The following is a 22,818-nucleotide window of genomic DNA, read 5'->3' as shown; positions in this document are numbered from 1 at the left end:
AAAGGGATTTTGACGAAGGAAAAATCTATTTCTGGGCAACGACCTGTGTCGCCCTGTGAAACCCCACCCTGTAGTTAGATTATCCTCACCCAGCTTACCCCAAGCTTGGAGGCTATCTTCAGGAATGACGTCTCAGGCGTCGGAGGCGCTCACGGTAGTAGTAGACCCGGAGCTGTAGCACGGCTCCTCCGTAGTTCGGGGTTTTGTCGAAGGAAGAAGCTAAATGGCAAGGGACCTCTGGTAGTGATTCCACTCGCTCCTTACTATACCGACCTTCTTCTAAGAAGTGAGCGAGCCATTTATCTTGGCATTATATTGTTTCTTTTTTCTCTAGGATGAATAGCAATATTTATTCTTCAGAAATAGTATCAAAGGAACCATTTCACAGGGCGACACAGGTCGTTGCCCAGAAATAGATTTTTCCTTCGTCAAAATCCCTTAATTATAATACAGTATAGTATTATAATACTATACTGTAATTATAGCACTGCCTACTGGATTAATTACCTGTTTCATTTACATTAATATTTTTGTTACAAAGACTTACATGGCTCATATCTAATGATTTGTTGATATAATATAATTTTTTCTGTAGAGTAAAAATAAAAATCTACTGAAAGCAAATCATATTTTAGTCATGACTTTTAAACAAAATTGATGGTAGACTGAGTGACAACTCGGCTTTAACAGCCTAAGAGTGATCACACCAGAAAAATTCCTCAAAAGTCTGGGAATAATGGCTAAAGTGTACCTCTTGACTACAGTGAACCTTCCTTCCATGTAGTCCCAGTATTCTCAAAAGCAAAGTCTACAAATAATTTTACAAAAGGAAGTGCAGTATCCTTGAAATATGTGTAACTCAATATTAGCAGCGTCAGTACAACATATTCTGAGATGAGCATGCCTATCCAGGATAATGAACAATTCTCTTTTAACCTGACATAATTTTGAGATGTTCCAGAAGCAAAAACCAAGGGTATTACTCTGCCATTTGCAAAATCACGGTGTGAGAGATACAAAATATAATTATTAACAGACACTTGTAAATTTAAAGTATGAATACAAATTTCTCCCATTTTATTGACTTGAACAATCAGTTTCTCTTAGAGCAGATACCTAGTTCAAGAAACAGCCTCAGAACAAAGAAAAATAAGGATCTGTCGCGAGAGCAGAATCACTCGGGCAAAGTACCAAAACGTAGAGATGATGATGATGATGATTCATATGGCGATTACATGATTACAGAAGGAAAAGTTTAGTTTTCTACCAAGAAGCACTACTGAACCACGTGTGATGAGAAACTTCAATGTTTTTGTGTGAGAATTTCAATCATTTTATGAAAGAAATTCACCACCAGATCAAGAGAGTACAACTACTTACTTGAGAGAAGTCAATGGTTAAAGATGATGCTATAACAGTAATAACAGAAAACCAGATAAAGGAAGGATACAAGCGTAATCCTTCACTGAATAATAATAAATGCCAAATGCACTGGAAATGGACAACTTATAGTACTAAAAAACTAAAGCAGGAAAATGCAACTAATAGTAGGACCCCATCAAACTCTAAGAAACTAACACCAAAATGCTATGAAGTCCACTTGCCTTATTAATATTTAAAGGGTTTGACTAGTATGCTGAATAAGTAAAAAAAAGCAAGGAATGGTTACAAGTTGAACAATTGTGATGTTACAATTTGACAAATAAATCACTAACCATGTCATAAAATGATAAAACTGGAGACCAGTAGGCAGTACTTTTACAACAAATGGAAATGCACTCTTTTCAGTGTCAATAGAAATGAAACTGAAATAAAACTAGATATCAACTAGAAGGTAACAATTAATCAGGAGGCACTTAATAATTCCTGTACGCATGGTTTTGCATTCTGTATTTGCCGAGTGGGAATAATGTACCCAAAACTGTTCACACCTTTTGGTTACTCTTGTAAAGGGTGTATTTTAACCACAAAAAACCACAAGTACGTACATCAACTAATTTTTGTCTCTAGAACAATGACTCACATGCAAAACGTTCTACCTTCAGCTACACCTTACCTGGTTAATGTTAGGTGATTTTTGGCCTCCCCTTCTATCATCATCATCTGGAAATGAGAAAAATGGATGATAAAGAGCTTGAAAATCCCAAAGTCTAATGTCTACGTTTTGAAATCTGATTTGCCAGTTATCTTCCTAAACTGGCAATTTTAGTTTGCTTTTATAAGTGCAACTGTTTTCATAAGTATCCCATGATACAAACCTGTAATTGAGAGTGCTATTTTGCTAGCCCCAAAAGTTTACCAGACAAACCTTCTCAGAAGACAAAAAGAACACAATTCAGTGGCAGGTGAGTAGTCTTGGCTCAAAATGGAGTCACTTCTCAATGCTGCATGCTTTTGACAAGTGGAGTATGGGGGGAATGGGAGAAGTCCACCAAGTGTAAGTTTACAGCTTTTATTGAAAAGTATGTTTTATGTTCTATTTTTAGAAACACTACACGAGTTTAATAAATGACCCATTAATTACAGTGCCAATCTCAATTCAAGAGTGGAGGATTTAAGTTGTCAAATCCTGATACTATAAAACGGAGTTACTTGGGCCTAACTGGTAAAAGAAATACAAACTCAAATTCATTTGCACATTCCTGTAGATTGCTTCCTTAAATAAATAAAAATGTGTTCAAAACGTTTAAAAGGAAGTTGTCTTGAATGGGACTTTGGGCATTTATGAGTTAGGTGAGTTTGTAAGTTGTAGGTGCTTTTGAGTGTACGACTTGCTTTTTTGAGAATGAAGTGAAGGAAGATATGGAGAGAAGTTTGGTGGGAGATGATGCCTTTGATAGAAGGCAGAGTGACGAAGGCGCATCAGGCAACTGACCCCTTCATGTAAGGATATTGGTAGGAAAGAATAAGGAAACAACTCAGGCTTGTTAAATTTGACATCACAGAATCCAAGGCAAAGGGAAATGAACTCAAAAATCTCTTACAATGCCTTCTCATTTCTATATTACTTCCATTGACTTTCAAAGCAGTTCACACATGAAAAATAGGTGATGTTAGGTTAATCAATCAGATTTTGGCTCATAAACTATAAATATGAGGGGTCCATGGCAATAATTGTAATGCTGTATATATGAACGGTCCATGGCAATAATTGTAATACTGTATATCACTGTAAAGTTTACTTTTATCCTTCATTATCCCAACTTCTATCCTTAAGCTAAGGGTCGGTTACCGTGACCCTCTTCTCCAATTCTTTCCTTTGAAAATATCTTTCTCTACTGAACATTTCTCCAAATCCTCCCTCACTTTATCACACCATCTAATGCTTAGTCTTCTTCATAACCATTTTCCTTAACAGGGTCTAGCCAAGCCCTATTCACTCCTTCCACTTCACTCACCCATACCACATGCCCAAATCATTCAAATCTTGATTCTCTTTATCATACTAGTAATCTTTGCAACTCTGGCACTTATAATTTCTTTCTTTTCCAGTTTCTCTAGCAGCAACATCCCCAAATTTCCACTTTAGCATCCTCATTCTATTCACTTCCGCTTCTGTTCCTCTTTCCTTCTTAATGACCAAGTGTTCTTATTTGGTATTCATTAGTCACAGACTACCCCTGCCACCTTTCTCCACTTCAAGTTCGAGTTGTTCATATCTTGCTTTCAACCTCAACATCATACCCTTCCTCCTGACTTAAGTATATCATGTGTATCTGCAATTCTCTACCTGCTGGAAATCTAAGTCCCTTCTACCTTATGTAAAAACGTACTCCATCTCTGCTTGTTGGAAACCATAGCCTTAGTTTTACCTACATATACCATCATACTCTCCCATTAGAGAGATTCCTGTCATTCATTCTTTGCAATTCTTCAGTTTCTTTTGTAATTACCAGACCAGATCATCTGCATGTACCATTTCCCATAATTTCAGTCCAAATCCCTTCAGTCAATACACCTATAACCAGTGCAAACAAAAATGGGCTAAATGTTGATCCTTGATACCAACAGATTCCTAAACTTCCAATATTTCACTTCTGCCACAGTCTCCCACAATCATTGCTCCTTTATACATAATCTTATAAAACTTTTTCTGACATTTTCTTTTACTTAACAACATCAAAACACCACCTCCCTTGTTATTCTATCAAATGCTGTCTTTACCCTTACTACTAACCATTGTTATAAAAAGATAGTTAATATGGAAACATGTTTATTATTAAGTTTGGGACTGTTGAGGGAAAGAACTGATAATTCATGTTAGAATCCAAATCAGTTAATCAGGGTAGCTGCTCTATGCATCAAAAAATTGAATATTTGTCAAAAATCCATATGAAATATATGTACATGTGTTGGTTGGTACCTTGAGCCCATATATGATGTATCCTATACCTAAATAGTTAGGTGAACAGTCTTTGACAACTGCAAATGATGATGAGCCAGTAATGTACCACACTCAAGCTTTTGCATTGTAACAGGAGAATGCTTGCATAATGTAAATTACCATATAAAGTTACTACATATATTTGAATCTTTACACTGTAATTAACACTAACTTAGCAGTTCATACGGTAAAATTGAAGATTAACAATAAAAAAAGGCACAAATGGAAAATTAACCTGATTAGTCTACTTAATTTGTGGTTTGTTACCAAATAATGCCATGAAAAAGCTTCTATAGCAGACTTACAAAAGACGACAATAAGATGTTAATATGCTAGAGGAAACTCATATTTACATTCCTAAGCCCTTCTCCATATTCCAGGTGTAAAAGCTTTGTTATCAAGAATGACATCATATTGTCACCTGAATAATATCAGCATATAACTATCAAAGATTGGCCCCCATTTGCTTCCTTTGTAAAAGGTTTGTCTGGGAAGGCTTCTAGGCAAGTGGGATGCACTAAGCTTTGACTAAGATTTATTATTATGTATATACTGTAATAATCACTGTTAGTCTTCACCACATTTACAGCTAAAAATGCTATGTTGCATATGAATGCCTTTCAGAATTATTTTGTATTCCATGCTGCTGGAGAACGAACATAATTCTACTCACAATGATTCGGTGTATTTTGATCAGTTTTTTGCTTCCTTGGAGTTCTTATTGGCACGTATTCCTCCTCGTCTTCCTCTTCATCATCATCAAATTTGAACCTTGCCGGTCTCCTTCTTATGCTTGGAATTCCTGGTCTAGCATTCTCATCATAGACACGTTGCTTTGCTATATTTCTATGCTGTCCTGGACGATCTGGCTGGTGTACCAAAGACGGCACATTTTCATCCAGAATCTCCTCATCAGAGCTATACTCGTCCTTCCTCTCATCTTTGGCACTTTCGTAGCTGAATCCTGGCCGACGGCGATAGACTCTCCTTTCAGCCATCTGAAACTGATCTGAAATTGAATAACTCTTTTCACGCGACTTAATAAGTCGTCATAAAAAAAAACACCCTGTCCTCTGTACATTTTCATTGGTATTGCAAAACAAATAAAAAACGAGGCTTGTAAAAAGTATTGCAGTTAAGCTCAGTGTATATTCAAGGTAGGAAAATTGACCAAGTTCTGTAATACTCGAAGCAATAAATATATAGAGTACAAAACTATCTTGAAGAGTTGACCTAGTACATACATAACTAGTGTGCATTCGCGTCTTTTAATATCCAATTCACTCGACCTCGGAATTAATATATTTTCATATATGTTAACCGAAGGAGAAAATTTTAGTTGATGGTAATAATTTCGAAACAGCTCATAGAGAAAAAAGATGGGGAAAAGAATATGCAGTCACTGACTTCGCAGACGCCCTCACTCAAGGTCATACAAACAAGGAACACCTGCGGTTTCTACGTGAATGTCGTGATGAACAAGTGATACCAAGATCAATGATAACTAAGTCCTTGTCAAAATTAGAAGACCAACCGTTCGGTGAAATACAACGAGCTATTTTGGAAAAACATATCAGTTTTAAGACATTGGAAACTAAAAAGAATTTTGAAGATTTATCGAGAAAAAGACGTCATTTTGAAGCTTCAATACCATCGGATTGGAAAGATTCTCTGCAGGAATATTGTTATATGAATATGAGGAAGAAAGTGTATCAGAAGCTTAAACGTAAACATGACAAAATGAAACTCCTAATCGAAAGAAGCCCCTGGACTACCAACGCCAATCATGAATGTGTCGTCAATTTATCAAACAAGCATCTGGATAGTAATGTAACCAGTGCTTTAGGCTATGGTTTAAATTTTGCTGTATCAACTGGAAGCATAAATAGTGTAGAAATTACTAAAGGATTGTGCAACTTGGAAAAATATAGTGATTTAACTAGTGAAGAGGTCAACATAATTAAGGGAGTGATTTATGCAAGTATGAAAAAGTCAGACACCACAAACATACCCAAAAGATTTATGAATGCCATCAATGAACTGAAAAAAGATAAAGATATAAACATGACAAAACCAGATAAATCAGGTGCCCTAGTAATTTTAAACAAAAATGAATACATAGAAAAAATGGAAAGTCTTTTGGGTGATAATAGCACATAAAGAATTAAATAAGAACCCGATAGAAAGTGTGAATAGTGGTTCCAATAAAAAAGTGAAAAATCTGTTAAAAGGTAACGAAAGCCATTATAAAGAAGGTGTGTGTGTGACTTCTCCATCGCTACCGTATATGTATGGTACGATAAAAACCCATAAAACAAACTTCCCTGCCAGACCAATTATCAGCTCAGTGGGTTCCGCATCTTATAAATTAGCGAAATATTTAGTGGATACCCTTAACCCATTGGTAGGTAACATCTCTAATGCCATTATTATGAATAATGTGGACTTGATAGATAAACTAAATAGTGTACAAGTTAATAGTGAATCGAAATTTGTGAGCTTTGATGTAGTATCTCTATTCACAAAAGTGCCTATTGATGATTTATTGGAGTTTCTATCGGAATTATTAGAAAACAAACAACTGGATATTCCATTTTCTAAAAGCACCTTAATTGAATTGATAAAATTGTGTTAAAGACAGTAAATTTGAATTCAATGGAAAATTCTACACACAAAATTTTGGTATGGCAATGGGAAACCCTCTGTCCCCAGTGCTAAGTAATTTATATAAGGAATTTTTTGAAAAGAAAATTTTAAACAATATAATTCCACACAATGTACCTTGGTTTAGATATGTTGACGACATAATTTGTGTATGGCCAGGGAACGAAGATGTAAATAACTTTCTTGCCAGGTTAAATCAATTAGTACCATCAATTAAATTTACTATGGAAATAGAAAAAGATGAATGCCTACCCTTTTAGGATGTCCTCATATGGAGAAATAGTAGTGGGTTTAAGTATAGTGTTTACAGAAAACCTACTAATATTTCTTCCTATGTACATTTCTATTCTGGACAAAACAATAAGGTTAAAAGATCAGTGTTTGCATCTATGTTTCTAAGAGCACTACAGGTATGTAGCCCAGAAAATATAGATGAGGAGATAGATAATATTCGGAATACAGGGCAAGAAACTGAAATATCCAGATAATGCACTAAACAATGCATTAGAAGCGGCAAAAAAAGACCATGTATCAAAACCAAAAAGAACCTTACAACAACAAAAATTTGCTTGTACTACCTTATAATAATAATATGAAAGATATCCCAAATCTCCTGAAGAATTTTGGTGTTAATGTAGTTTTTAAAAACAATAAAACAATGAAACAGGTACTATTAAGAACTCCCTCGACAATGCTAAAGGATGTGTATATAAAATCTCGCGTAAGTCTTGTGACAACTTTTACATTGGTCAAACGGGGAAAGCACTGGAAAAAAGAATACAACAACATAAACAATGTGTGAGATATGCTATTAACTGGGAAATGGCAAAAAAAACTGGTGTGTTCTAATAATGCATTGGAAAGGAACATAATTGAATCTAGTTTTATAAAAGAAAGTTACAACAATAATATGAACACCAGTCAAGGAATGTATAAACTTGATCCTTTAATATCAAAAGAAATTTGTAAACTGTTTAAATTTTAAGGTAGGCTGTAGAGATATATGGAAATAGGATTATTATATTTGTAAACACAGTAAAGGGGGCAGTAGTGGCAATGAGATGTTCAACCCCGCCTTCCTGACACCTGTCAGGTGTGGACTTGTTGTCTCATACGGTCGGTACCCTAAGCGGTAGTATCCTTTGAGAAATTATTTTAAATTTTAGCCAAATGATTTTTGAAAGCCACTCCTACCTTGACACCTGCCTGTGGGTGGATCTGCAGTCTAAAGCGGTTGTGTGTATGTTCGTCAGTACTGTCTCTGTAGTATATATACTTGTGAATTCTAATACTATGTATCAGTCCTTTGTCAATGGCTTGAAAATAAAGCTGAAACCGGTCAGGACCTACACCCTCTCTTATTTTTCACCTGTGGATATGTGTGACAACCGAATCACGTGCTAAAGTGATTATAATCATATATAACATACACATATATATATCATATATATATATATATATATATAGATATATATATATATATATATAATTATATGAAGACATTGAGTTTAAACAAACCAAGACTTAAATTTAGATATTTGACTTGATTCAGTGATATTCCTTTTAGCTGTGTCGTTACACGAGACTAAGGATCTTGCTTCACTTCAGTTATCTATAACTCTCATATGTACGAATCATGCATTCTATACCTAAGCCAGTTCTACCTAATATTGGTTTTGTTTGATTCGTTGTGAAAGTGATTTTCCCGTTTATCTGTTATATATTTTATCACAATTTTTTTTCATATATGCAGCAAGAAACCTCTTTGGAGAATTTTTTATTACTAAAGTCTCAACATTAAAATTACTGAAAAGATTCATGTTAAAAAACTTTAACATTGTACGAATTTCTAAAAACCTTTCAGCATACGGTAATATGAGAATATTATGCTTACTAAATTCAAGTTTATTATTAGTTAAAAACGTTTTCCTGGTTCTTTTCCATGCTGCATCTACAAAAGTCCCTGGCTATTTAAGTTTCAAGGCAATATCACTCGATACCTTCATAATAAAAAATGTTGATAATTATAAGCAACTTAATTAGTATTCAGTTATATACGTGCTTTTCGGATTTTGTATGGCTATGCTTCTGTATCTTTACGGTTTTAGTTTGTGACTTCGTGATCCCGGATTATCTTCCTGTATTACCCGTTGACAATGAACCGTGTGGTATTCTTCTTTTTGGTTACCTTCTAACCTTTTCAACTGTCTCATTTGTGCCCTGAAGATGATGCGTGAATGAACACTGGAAAGTGCTTGCCACTGAACTTCTGCCTGTCATTTTTCCCCAAACTACATTGTTAGGAGAATCCTGGATGTCAATCTAGTACCGACCAGAAAAAATTGGTTATTCCCTTCTGACGCCCAGCCAGGTATGCCCCAGGATCGAAGATCACGATGTCTGACCTGTGGTCCTTTCCACGCCCCTAGAGCTCCTGCCCTCAGGTACACGGGGACGGAAGGGTGGGTAGTTCGGGGTAAGTATAACAAAAATTCTGTAGTTTGGGGTAAGTATAGCTAAGAAAAATACAAATTACTTAAAATTTGTGGTTTGTTCAGATGCTGTATACTTACCCCGAACTACTTTATTAGGAGACTTAATCCTTAGGAGGCGGGAGTATCTAGGGAAGGATGAGTCCCGTAAAGGAAGAGGTCAGCCTCCTTCAGGAAGGAAGGAGTGGGGGAAAAGGAGGGAGACCCGCTCCGCCGGATTAGGGCGGAGGTGGGGATCCCCTTGCTGTACGGAGGCAATCCCGACTGGTGGGTAGAGGAGGGAATAAAACTCTATGAGTGTAATGCAATGGAGGAATTTTGGCGATTACATCAAAGGCCCAGTAGGGAAAGGGGGGAGAGGAGCAGGGTAGGATATGGAGGATAGACACACCCCACACACACACTCGCATTCATACGACGCATAACCCCCCTAGGCTAGGCTAGAGTCTCTGCTGGCCTGCTACCACCTCAGAGGCGTCAAGGGACCTTCTCATGCCACCCTTGAGGTAATGGGTCGTAAAGGTGGACTGTCTCGTCCACACCCCTGCTCGTAGGATCTGGCCGATGGCCAGATTCTTGGAGAAAGACAAGGAGGTACCTATACCCATTAAGTCATGGGGCTTTGCGCCTTGCAGGTGGACCAGCCCCGCTCCCTAGTAGGCCCTCCTGTTGGTCTCCCTCAACCAGAAGATGGTGTTCTTCGTGACTGACCTCTTCTCGCTCCCAGCAGAGACGAATAGGTTTTGAACACTGGGGCGGAATCCTTCCGTTCTGCTGAGATACTTCCGCACCACCCTGAATGGGCAGCGGAGCAGGCCCTTGGGATCCTCAGACTTCGGAAGGGCTGAATGGAGAACTCCATGAACTGCTCATCTACCACCGGCGGGTTCTGTGTCTTGGCTACGAAGGGCAGCATGAATTTGAAGGTTAGTTCTTTCCAACCCCTTGAGTGGGACACCTGGTAGGAGAGGCCATGAAGTTCCCCCACCCTCTTGGAGGATGCTAAAGCCAAGAGGAAGATTGTCTTGAGGGTGAGCTCTCGGTCTGTGAAATCCTTGAGCGGTTCAAAGGGGGGCTTTTTCAGAGCAGCCAGGATCCTGGCCACATCCCAGCGAGGTACTGACAGGTCTACCCCTCTTTGATAAAAGACCTGGCTCAAGGCCGCCCTGACCCCTTTGATCGCAGTGAACCCCTTGTCCTCCCTCCGATGGACTAGGATTACTGCGACATGGATATCTTGGTTCGTAGGGGTCCAAGTTCTGTCCCTTGGCACCAGGCCCCGAAGAGTTTCCACTTCGCTTGGTAACCTGCTTTGGAGGTCCAGAGTTGATTGTGGGCCTACCTGAGGACTTCGAAGGGGGGAAATGCGTAGAGGTCTAGCCCGTCCCAGGGGTGCTGGAACGCCATCTTCCCACACCGCTGCCGGGTCCGAGACCAGGGAGCAGAACACCGGAGCTTGCGGTTCAGTCGCGTTGCAAACAAGTCCATGGAGGGGGTGCCCCATCCCCCGATAAACTCACTCGCTACTGCTGGGTTTAGGAACCATTCAGTCCCTAGGACCTGGCCTTGCCTGCTCAGTCCGTTGTCAATCACGTTCCTTTTTCCCAGAATAAACCTCTCTGATGGGGAGATCCCGGCATTCTCCCCCCACTCTAGAATGGTGTCCGCCAGGGAACACAGGGGTCGCTATCTCAGTCACCCCCCCCCCCTGCTTTTTGACATAGTGACAACAGTGGTGTTGTCAAACATGACTGCCACTTGCTTGTTCCAGGCTGTTGATATGGAGTTCCCTCTCATAATCTGACCACTCCCACCCCTTATTTCTGTCTGTAGGTGTCCCTTGATTTGTCCGTGAATGAGCATCTCTGGACGGACGTCCACCAGCGTAAACACACCCCCCCCGGAGGTTCATGCCGTCTAGCCACCAGCAAAGGGCCTCCGCCCTCATCTGAAAGGGAGCTATCATCTCCCATAGGGTCTTCCCGTCTGAGGCCCACTCGTCCTTCAGGTTCCACTGGATGGGCCTCATCTTCAGCCTTCCCTGGGGTACTAGCTTCTCCAGGGAGACGAGGTGGCCTATAAGCCTCTGCCACTCTCGAGCTGGTCGGGGCATGTCTGTCAGGAGGGGGTCACTACGCCCTTGAAGCTGGAAATTCGTTCCTCCGACGGGAATACCCTGGGTCTTACTCTATCTAGAACCATTCCCAAGTGCACCATCCTGTTGGCGGTCTCCAGGTGCAACTTCTCCCCATTCAGGATGAGGCCTAGACGAGCGCAGAGGTTTAGGAGTTCGTCCCTCTGCTCCCTCAAGAGATCCTTTGAGGAGGAAAGGGTAGCCACTCGTCCAGGTACCGCAGGAGATGCATGCCCTTCTTGTGGGCCCAGGCAGACACGAGGGAGAACATCCTTGTCAATACCTGCAGTGCCATAGACAGGCTGAATCAGAGGGTCCTAAACTGGTATGTCGATCCCTCCCACCTTACACGGAGGTGTTTCCTGCTGGAGGGGTGTACTGGGATCTGGAAGTATATGTCCTTGAGGTTCCCTTCCCTCAAAGCCGCCAGCACAGAGCGAGGGGTCCGAGGCTGAATGCCCTGCTGTCTGGCTCCCCTGTCAGGGAAGGTTTATGTCTCAGAATGGGATCCAGTTACCGTCCCTGAGGACCGAGACAGTCCAGGGACCGGCCCAAAGATCCTCCCAATCCCACCAATGATTGGAGAGGCACCCCACAAACCCGAGGCATCAGTCGGGTAGGAAGCCTCGCCTCCTACTTCTTCCTGGGGAAGCAGCCACCTTTACCTCTGCAAGAGGGCACAGACCTGGCTCATAAAGAGGAGTGAAAGGCATTAGCGGTCCTGGAGGAGAGCTGCATTCCCTGATGGTCCCAGATGATTCTGACACACCGAAGGTGCCCCACGCCCCCCCATCCCCCCGTCAGGGTCCTTGTCTCAGCTTCTGTGACTCGATACTTCGTCTTGGCACCAGTCGCCTGCTCGAGGATGACGCCCTGTAGATGACGGAGTCCTGGTTCGCCTCCATCCCCCGTTCAATGGCTTCTTCTACCAGCCGATCTAGGAAAAGGGATTCACCCATCCCTGGAGCATTCCAGAGAGGGCCTTCGCCTCCCTGTCCAGGAAGACCCCTCAGGAGGCGAGCGAGAACCACGTCTCACCACATCATGACCCAATCCATTTATCAGGTCAGCAGTTGGGTGGTCAGGAATGACTCATCATCGCCGCCCTTCAAGACCGAGCAGGCCACACCACGGGGATGGGGTGTACTCCGGAGTGGCTGGATGTCGGGAAGGAATAACCAGGTTTTTCTGGTCAGCACTGGATTGACATCCAGGATTCTCCTAATATAGTAGTTCGGGGTAAGAATACGGCTCCAGAACAAACTATATATATGTGTGTGTATAATATATATATATTATATATATATATATATATATATATAGATATATATATATATGATATATATATATACATCGAGCTACAAATGTCCTTTAATATCTAATTCACTCTACCTCGGAATTAATAAATTTTCATATATGCTTAACCGAAGGGGAATTTTATTAGGCGATAATAGAATTGTCGGCGCCCAGGCGCAAACCTAGGACAACATACAAGTCCAGGAACGTCAGTGAAGCTTTTACCCACTCCACCACAGCAAGAGGCTATAAGTTAATGCCGTCTCTCACCCTCAAATACCTTTCGCGCTCAGGTATTCACTGATTTGGAGCCAGCATTAACCCACCTCGACCTTGGTAGTGTTCTAGTGCTTATGACAGCACGTAGCCATTAATATAAGTCATATCACATTACTGTGATTCATATACTTACATCGAGCTACAAATGTCCTTTAATATCTAATTCACTCTACCTCGGAATTAATATATTTTCATATATGCTTAACCGAAGGGGAATTTTATCAGGCGATAATAGAATAGTCGGCACCCAGGCGCAAACCCAGGACACCATACAAAACCAGGAACGTCAGTGAAGCTTTTACCCACTCCACCACCGCAAGAGGCTATAAGTTAATGCCGTCATCTCACCTATAAATTTAACGCGCTCAGGTATTCACTGATTTGGAGCCAGCATTAACCCACCTCGACCTCGGTAGTGTTCTAGTGCTTATGACAGCACGTAGCCATTAATATAAGTCATATCACATTACCGTGATTCATGTACATACATCGAGCTACAAATGTCCTTAAATATCTAATTCACTCGCCCTTCTATCGTTCCCTCTGTAATGGATATCTCTGACAGTGATGGTGAATTAACTAGTAAAATTTCCAAACTAAATGACAATAAAGAACAACATTGTAGGTTAAATATAAGACATTTTCTTATTTTCAAGCATCAGAGACGGTCCAACCTTGAAGAATAAAAACAGGCTTAAAAAGATGACAACACTCACGAGTTGATTGCTTTGTATTGGTTAGTGTGCTGCCCAATTTTGACTGTCTCAGTGCACAGAAGTGTGACTCTGGCTAGTACACCATAGCAATTAATTTATAATCATATTTATTTTAAAACCAATTTTTTAAATTTCATTGACTTCATTATTACATACGTTTTCCAGAATTTGGCATACCAGCAAACCAGAAAACTTGGTCTCTGTCCCCCCCCCCCCCCACCCCCCCTTTCTTTCTCAGGGAATCTGTACCAGATATGCACGCGGCTCCCCTCCCCCCCCCCCTTCCCCAAAATAGCTCGAATCCGTGACTAGTTTAAACCCCATAAAAAATGCTTACCATTGCCTATTTTGTTAGTTGAAACTCAAGAAGAACCCACTAAAAATGTTTACACCTGTTTTTTTCATTAGTTTCATCACAAGAAGTGCATTTCATGATGAAATTTATACTAAAAAACAGGAATGTGTGGATATTTCTCATGGAAAAATACCCCGAATAGGCGATTTTTCGGCGAATATTGGTGGTACATGTTCCAGAGAGAAATACGTGAATATGTGAGTCGGCGAATACAGGGGATTCACTATGAATCTACACATGTGTACACATGCACGTATACATCGTGTTCAGGGAATCTGCGGTGCATATTTGCTGGGCGTTTGCTTGTATGCGTCTTTCTGAGTTATTTTTCTTTATCACCGCTGAAATGATATGGCATGCAAAATTTTACAAATCCTCATACCAACTAAATCATATTATCACCTTCAGTTCAAGCATCATATAGCTACTACTGACTGAAACATTGTCTACTGACAAAACAATCATAAAAATCCCATTCCACAATGATAAAGAAAAAACCAAAATAAGCAGGCACAACAAAGAGAGAGAGAGGTAGTAGATAGGAAAGACATTAATAAGATTCCTTACAGCAGTGTAATTTACAAGAAATTAACTAATGAACTACACTTGCACAATGTAAATTTAATTACATATCACATGAAAGAGCTAACGTCCCCTAGTGGAATGTGATGAAAATAATTTTGTTAATTAATAAACATACTGCATTAGATATTTGCAAAAATTTTCGCCAATGATATGCAATGATATGGAATAGTGTGTGCTCTAGTAACTTACGTGTTTTGGACGGTGTAAAAAATTCGGTCAGTTTTCGTATGCCTTATAAAAAAAATTGCTGTAGTATATTTTTAATCCGCACGCACGCACACACATTTATTACATTTTCAATGTGAAATTACCAAACTACAGAACATAGCTACTTGTTCAATATGTCAGCATGTGAATACATACATGCGTGTTGCCTACATGCTTACACACATGTCTGCACGCACTACCGTGTGTATGCTTTCTCACTCTGGGGTTCATATAGAAACATTCAAGCATTTCCAGGATTGCTTACGAGAGAGAGAGAGAGAGAGAGAGAGAGAGTTTCAATGTCAATTTTTGTAGCTTATACATTTTATATACTGTACACTGCACGGTTTGGTTTAGCAAACAGTACTGTACAGTGTATTCTGTATTGTTTATAGGTATTATACATACCACGATAAAGATGTGGCAAGGTAGTCAAGCTCTAGCCATGAGTTTAGGACTCATCTGCGCATCTGATTTTGTGGCGTCATTCTACCGTACGCCAAAGCCATTGCCATGGAAACGTGTGGAGTTCAAATGGCAATATCCTTCTCATATATTGAGAAATTACCAAAGACTAATGGTGAATGATCTTGCATACTAGAGATGGTATCATTATAAATAGTCAATATATTTTTTAGCTATAATCCACATGGTTCTTACGTAAACCGCCAAAAATTTCTGGTAAGAAGTGACAGTTCATTCGCGTCTTTGTGATGGTTTATGGCAGAGTATTTTGGGTGCAACGAGAGAGATAAGGGACTTCCAAAGTTTTCGTTGCTAAAGGCTCCCAGGTACTGTTACATAGTTATGCACTTTTAAAATTGATATTACATATCATAAGATAAAAAAAAAATTTGGCTAATGTTGTCGGAAACTTCCCCCGATTGGGTAGGTCTATATCACTAGATGGGGTGGAACTATGATGATCTAGCCTGAAGGGTGATATCAGCAACCATTTAGGTGAAGGTCCGGGAAGATCAGGTTGGGTGTTACAATTTTATTACAAAATTAAAATATGTAAATTTACCAAAATACACGAACTGAAAGAAGGACTCGCGCCAACGGACAACTTACAAAATGATATAAACTTTAAAACAATTGACCACGAGGTCCCGGGTTGCACATAAGGGCAAGCAGGGAGTTTCAAAACACACTGGAAAATCCCATGACATCAGTCTTCAAAAGTGTCACTCACTAAAAACTTACTTGTGCAACATTTCTCCAGTTCGAATTCTTCAATATCGACATTCACACGACCTATATATTTCATATGTCCAAAATCGTATTCACCACTTAAATCTCTGAAAGGATATTCATTGAATCGCATTTCGAAGTGCAACAAAGGCAATTATCCCTGTTTACATCAGTACTAAACTCCGATGCGTTTGTGTGACATCGCATTGGACTACCTGTTGTATTTCTTTATTGCGATACATACTATGTTGTGATGAATCAGGGATCAAATTAGGTTTCAGTATTCTGTTTTGCATCTAAAGACTTTTAAACCGTATTCATAAACCACCAATATTCACAAGGGCCTTGGATATTAATGTGGATAACTGAGCCAATATACATTTTGTACTTCAGCGAGGACGAAACACTTCATCCGACATCCTGAAAGGCATCAACCTACTAGTTATGATGTGGAATGGTATCCATTACACTGAATATAAAAAAAATCTACTAATCACTTTTACAACTCTTGTAATAACCTCAGTGATGTACAAGTACGTGTACAGTTCACTTTTGTGTGTCTATGGAGGGGTGCTCAGTGGGTTTCCCAGTCTTACAACAAAACCTGGGTTAGCCCCCAAGGTTCAGCAGCCTTTCACAAGACGCTGTAATATAGAAATTGTTTTAGTGGACATTTTCCTATGCTTGGCTGGGTTACTGCAGGATTTTCGGGTATCCTGCTGGTACCAAATTCTTGGCTAGCCTCTGCACTCTCTTTAACTTTGGATGTGCTTGCACTTTCCCTTGAATGTGTCAGTGCTAAGACTGAAAGGTATCATTGTGTGTGTGTGTGTACTAAAAAGAGACTTACCCTTAATTCATGTAGCTACGGCCAAACAGATATAATACGTGTTAAACAGCAGCACACAGTACCACTTTAGTTACTAGTACCATACTTAATAAACTGCACAGATAAGACATACTGAATCTTATCTAACCTCGTAGATAAGATATAATCAGATTCTTATCTAAATGCCATATAATAGTCAAAAACCAATCTCAAGTAATTCGAGATATATCAACAATATGCTTTATACCATCATTTTATAGACTGAGTCACTAAAAAGGAATGATGTGAATATATGCTTTTTTTGAGGTAAGATATGCTTTTTTTTTGTCGTGAATAAGTAGATATACCTTCATTAGAAACTGTTTCTAAATATTCAAATTTCAAGTAAATATAACAATCAATCTATTTATAATTATTTAGCAGTCTTTTGTGTATGTATTTAGCATTACTTGCAAGTCAGTAAAAACATGAAAATGACTCTAATGCAGCCGTTCCTCTGTACCAAAATTGCTGCAACATATCACATACTACGTGCACATGAAACAAAGCTTTATGAGCACTTCTTTATTCCAAGCTGTACTGCTTTTTGTCTTCTTCCTACCTAGCTGTCAAACGTCTTTGGCAATGTATTTCCTTGGTCATGAAGGAGACTTATAGCCTTGGAAAATGGCTTTGATTCTAGAAATTCTATGAAGAAACTGGCCACTCAACGAAACATATGAGGGGACCCTATACAACAGTATAGTTGTTATTCAACCCGCAACCTTCCATCCTGAATTAGAATTAGATGTCCCCGAGGATGGGAAGATTGCACCAACAAGGTGACAACTCCTTATCGTCTTGGCACAACTGCTCAACCAAAGTCTCCTTTAGGGGTTGGAAAAGGACTTTAATGCTGGAAAACTCCATATAGTTCAGTCTGATAATCAGCGTTGCCGTTTTTTCTTCACAACAGTGGCTTTTAGCAGTGTTACCATACGCATTTCTGATTTTCAGAGAAATCGTAGTCGGAAGCGAACGTTCGTGAGCTTCAATTCCGCTGTCCTCTCAGCTCATGAAGGCACTTTTTAGGTAAGTGCTTCACAAACTTTCAACAAACGTTTTTTCACATACTTAGGAGGTCAATGATATTGTAAATCGATATACAGTAAATTATACGTTTTCTCATTTATTTTAGACCTGTCACATGCAGAAATATAGTGATGCAAAAATAAAACATAAAAAGGCAAAGTGAAGAATTTTTTCTTCAGTGCCGTGGAATTTTATTCCACAGCGACGTGGCATGTGGTCGGAAAAGCCACGGAGGGTTGCCAGATGTCGCCAGAAAGCCACACTATTCGACGAAATTCCTCAAAAAGGCAACCCTTTTCAACTTCAGTCCCTCAGTGGAGGAAGCTTCATCCTACAGAGTGAAAATCCTAGGCACTTCTTCAATCCAAACCTTTCGCCAAAAATTTTTTTATCTTGAGACGAATTGAACCTCAAGCACTTCTCAGGGCTGTGATTAGTAGTACTGGAGTATTTGAAGATCTCAAAAGACCTGACATCTGGAAGCTATTAAGGAATGGTTGAACTTCATCTCCATAAAAGTAGGGACAATTCAAAGACAATGATCACAAAACCACGTCTACGTAATTATTCGTACAAAAAAAATATCTCCTTCCTTTCTTCTTTCCAAGCAATATGAACCATAAATAACAGTAAAATATATTATCACTGGGAAGGTAATTTATTGTATTATTTTTCAGATGTATCAACTGCATTCACAAAGCTAATATATTTTACACCCAGATACATATAGAGGCATTCAAGTGTCTTGGAATCACTCACAAAACCTAACCCTTCTCATCTTTTAATCCAAAAGGCTCAGGAGTGGTTCCCATTCAGCATTTTGTTTTGCATTAACCACTTCGGTATGTTGGATTCCTGCTCATACAGGAATGCAAGCATATGAATTAGCAGCCAGTGTGGGTAAGATATTATCAGATTAATTTAAAAAAAAAAGTTCCACACTGATACTCAAAGGCTTATTAAAGCATATTCTCCATTAATGATAAAGTGGTAGTTATCATCCATTCTATCCATTAATAAGAAAGATATGTAAATTCGGCGAGTGATTGGTTTCCAGAGACCTGTCTTTAAAACCTAACAAAAAGTTTGAGGTTAAATTGACCTGCCTCAGGAATGGAAACATTCCACTGACCTATGATTTTATTCTGAAGGGAGCAAACGCCCAGAGCATGCTCTGTATGACAGATCTCTTTGTTCAGCACGTTCTAGTGCACTTATCCAGATATGTTAAGGAGGAAATACCATTTACATGGTAAGGATATTTCAGAAACTTAATGACAGTGTAGATCAAGTAACATTATGAACCATCTACAAGAGGCATTTAAAGAAAAATAGTTTTAACACTGTATTTCATAAATTGTATTTATATGTTTATGAACTTTAATGCTCTAGTTCCAAGGAAAACTGCAAATTCGGAACTGAATAACCCTTTCAGGTTTCAGCACTTGGCCTTACAGCTTAACCTTCTATCAATCAACTATACTTTAACTTACAAAAATAAAAACACCACGATTAGTAAATATTTTATTTTGGTTACTCTGAATCAAAGGGATTTACCATAGAATAAATTCTCTATATAATGATACCAATAAAGTATATATCTAACGAATATAGTGGAGTATACTGACCAATAGAAATAAAGTAAACTTCTGCTAATTCCTGAATATCAATTACAAATAAAATAGAAATAGTACCATAACCATATTTATCAAGGGCCAAAGGTTGTTAAAAAACATGCTTCTCTTAAGATACTGGAACATCACATAAATTATGTTTAGTAACAACAGTTATACATTTCTGAAGCAATAAAATATGTCTCCAAATTTTGCTACACTGGAGTCTTAAAATTCATCCATAACTAGAAGTTATGGACTTGGCTATTGGGACGAATAACCATTAGGGAATTCTTACAGATTTCTTGGAGACAACCACAGGAACACAAGAAATTACAAATACTAAAATTTTTTAGTGCTGATGCAAACCTAGACACAATTAGAAATATCTACAAATGTTACATTTCTTTACGGTGGGTTAACCATATAAGTACTTAGGTTAACCATATAAGTACTTACACCTAGGGTTGTAAGTAAAGAGAAGTTAAAAGCAAAATCCAAAGGGTAAGGAATGAAAACAAAAAAACCAAGCATGATTAATGAAGCGAGCTTAGTATCTAACAATGAGGATTAAAAGCACACCACCTTATTTTCTTTTGTGTTTTAACTATAACATTTGAAAAATGAAAAAGAGGGTCAACATGAAGCTACCTAAAAACACCTTGTATTTTCTTTTGTCACAATACCAATAAAAAAATCCATTTTAGTACTGGGCTTCCTCATTCAGTCCCTTTATTGTTCCTTAAGACCTTGAGGTTTCGTGCATTTTATTAAGGCAATGGACTTCCAGATAATGTACTGTATTTCTTCAAAACCTTAGACTCTTGAAAGCACCAGCACTAAGACCGGTCAAAAATCCTGAACCATCCTGACTTTCCCTTTAGGTGAGGCACAGGCCTTCGTCTCACTTTTCGGGTTACATTTGTGGAGGTGTTGGTTTGGGTCATTGACTGAAAATCAAGCAAATAGGTAAACATTGAGTTTTTAAATGTCATCGATGATCTGACATTTTTCTGATATTCCTTTTCTATATCCTCAGATGTAATGTTACTAACAAGGAAGTCTCGCTTTGTGGTGTCAGTGTTACCATACTGAACCCATACATTATTCTGATCTAAGAAATACCATAAATACTGTGCACATTTTACGTTTCCATCTATGTTTTCTGAACATATTCGACGAAGATCCAATGACATTTGAGTCTTGCCATTACACAAAATCATGGCAGGAAAATGTCCTTGCCAGCTGTCCTTGCCAAACAAAGTCAGCATTCCCTTAGGGCAATTTGTATGATCAACAGATGGTACCACCACACCATCTTGGGCAGGATCACAATAAGACCTTTCCAAAACATCTACTTGATGTGGCCTCAAATTAATCCATCCTTTACCTCTCTGCTTAACTTGCCAATGAAAGAACCTGTCAGCATGGAGACGTTTACATCCGATTTCTTCATATCTACATCTGCCATTTACTGAGTAATAACATATTTCTGGTATCACTGTATTTCCTTGATAATCATCACACCACACAGTGGAACACTGTTCTGCGTTACCTGCAAATTGTAAGTTTTCACGGGTGCTAAAGTTTGATGGTGTTTTCATAGAATCTGTACCTGGATTATTGTATCCAGTTTCATCATCTCTACTCTTAGACTGCATTCTTCTTGTCTGTTGTGCATTTCTTCTCTCAAACTGCTGCCTTCCTTTCTGTTTAAAAAAATCTCCACTGCCTGCAAGTGAGACCTGTTGCTTGAATATAAAAGGGTATTTGTCTTTTATAGATTTTATAATATCTCGAGGACTCTCATTGGTGTCTATTCCAAGGTTTTCAAGGATATGGATGTTTGCTTCTGTTTGAAACCTGTGATTCAGTTGACAAAAATTTTTATCACATTTCAAAGTTACTAAATAATCTTGACATATATGAAGGTCTGAACAATTAGTGCGTTTGCACCCTCTACCATTATAGTCACTACATATCTTTAAATTGTGTGAAGCATGCAGGTTAGGAACTGATAGACTTAATACCTTTAAAATATCTTGTTCTGAAATGTCATTTAAATAAAAGTCATTCAAAATTAGAGCATTATGTTGGCTCGTTATCTTGTGTCCAAGAGCACACTTTGAATTAATACACAATCCTAGGAGATGTTTAGGACATATGTGTAGGCAATAGCATGAAGATCTGTCATCACAACCATTTTTCAAATGACCACTGCAAATTCTAATCTGTGGGCGCAAACGTATTATCTCAGCTGGATCATGAACATTAAACAAGTGCGGATTTGCATGGACAACAGGCCAAACTTCTCTTGGCTTTAAACCCAATTTCATTAGTAAATTAATTGAGGCCTGACATTTCTTCGTTCCGAGCATTATGCTTATCAGAGATATTACTGAAAGTCCACAGTTTTTCTTCTTGTCAACCACTTCAGCAGACATTTTGTGCTTGGACCATCCACTCTCATGTCCCACATTACTTTCAAAGTGATAACTACCATTTGATGGATCGTGCAAACTTTGAGAACGATAACCATGTTCACGTCGAGGTTTTCTGTATTCCCCCTTAGGATTCTGATAATCTGTCTCTTCATCAGCTAATGTCCTTCTTGTCTGGTATACAGTATCCTGAGAAGAAACATTTTCTTATAGACAATATAAAAAGGAGTTTATAATCATTTTCCTAAACATATACGGAACAATTTCCCAGTTCTGTATATTCATGATACTTGCATTCAACATGGCACTGCTAATCATTAAGAATCAATGAACTGAACTCTCAAAATAAGAACAAGCGTATTGTAATAATTCCAAATATTCCATAATTTTATCATTGCTTGAATATTCAGACACTTGTGTATATAATTAATCGTGCAAAGTGATAACTGGAATAAGCCTAATGATATACTAGTTCAATCATGGGTCTCCATTAGAGAAAATTTGACACTATTGTAAAATGACAACTGGTTCACATTTCTAATTTTTCTTTTGTCTCGT

General features: G+C 38.7%; 1 protein-coding gene across 7 annotated transcripts in view; it reads right to left on the bottom strand.

The window, feature by feature from the left end:
• The window catches only part of LOC135216507 (protein mono-ADP-ribosyltransferase PARP12-like), a 376,362-nt gene that overhangs the window by 150,492 nt on the left and 203,052 nt on the right, over positions 1-22,818 (bottom strand). For 4 of the 7 annotated variants that reach the window (XM_064251894.1, XM_064251902.1, XM_064251889.1 and 1 more), the window contains 2 exons: positions 5,058-5,388; positions 2,057-2,103 (listed from right to left, as the gene is read on the bottom strand). In XM_064251894.1, coding sequence (XP_064107964.1) covers positions 2,057-2,103; positions 5,058-5,388 — 378 coding nt within the window. Of the gene's footprint in view, positions 1-2,056; positions 2,104-5,057; positions 5,394-17,156; positions 17,262-22,818 lie in introns of those variants that run through there. The other 3 variants (XM_064251907.1, XM_064251918.1, XM_064251913.1) reach the window with 3 other exon arrangements.

This window comes from Macrobrachium nipponense, chromosome 19 (assembly GCF_015104395.2).
Source record: "Macrobrachium nipponense isolate FS-2020 chromosome 19, ASM1510439v2, whole genome shotgun sequence".
Taxonomy (NCBI): domain Eukaryota; kingdom Metazoa; phylum Arthropoda; class Malacostraca; order Decapoda; family Palaemonidae; genus Macrobrachium; species Macrobrachium nipponense.
This window is presented reverse-complemented; position numbering and strand designations above follow the sequence as displayed.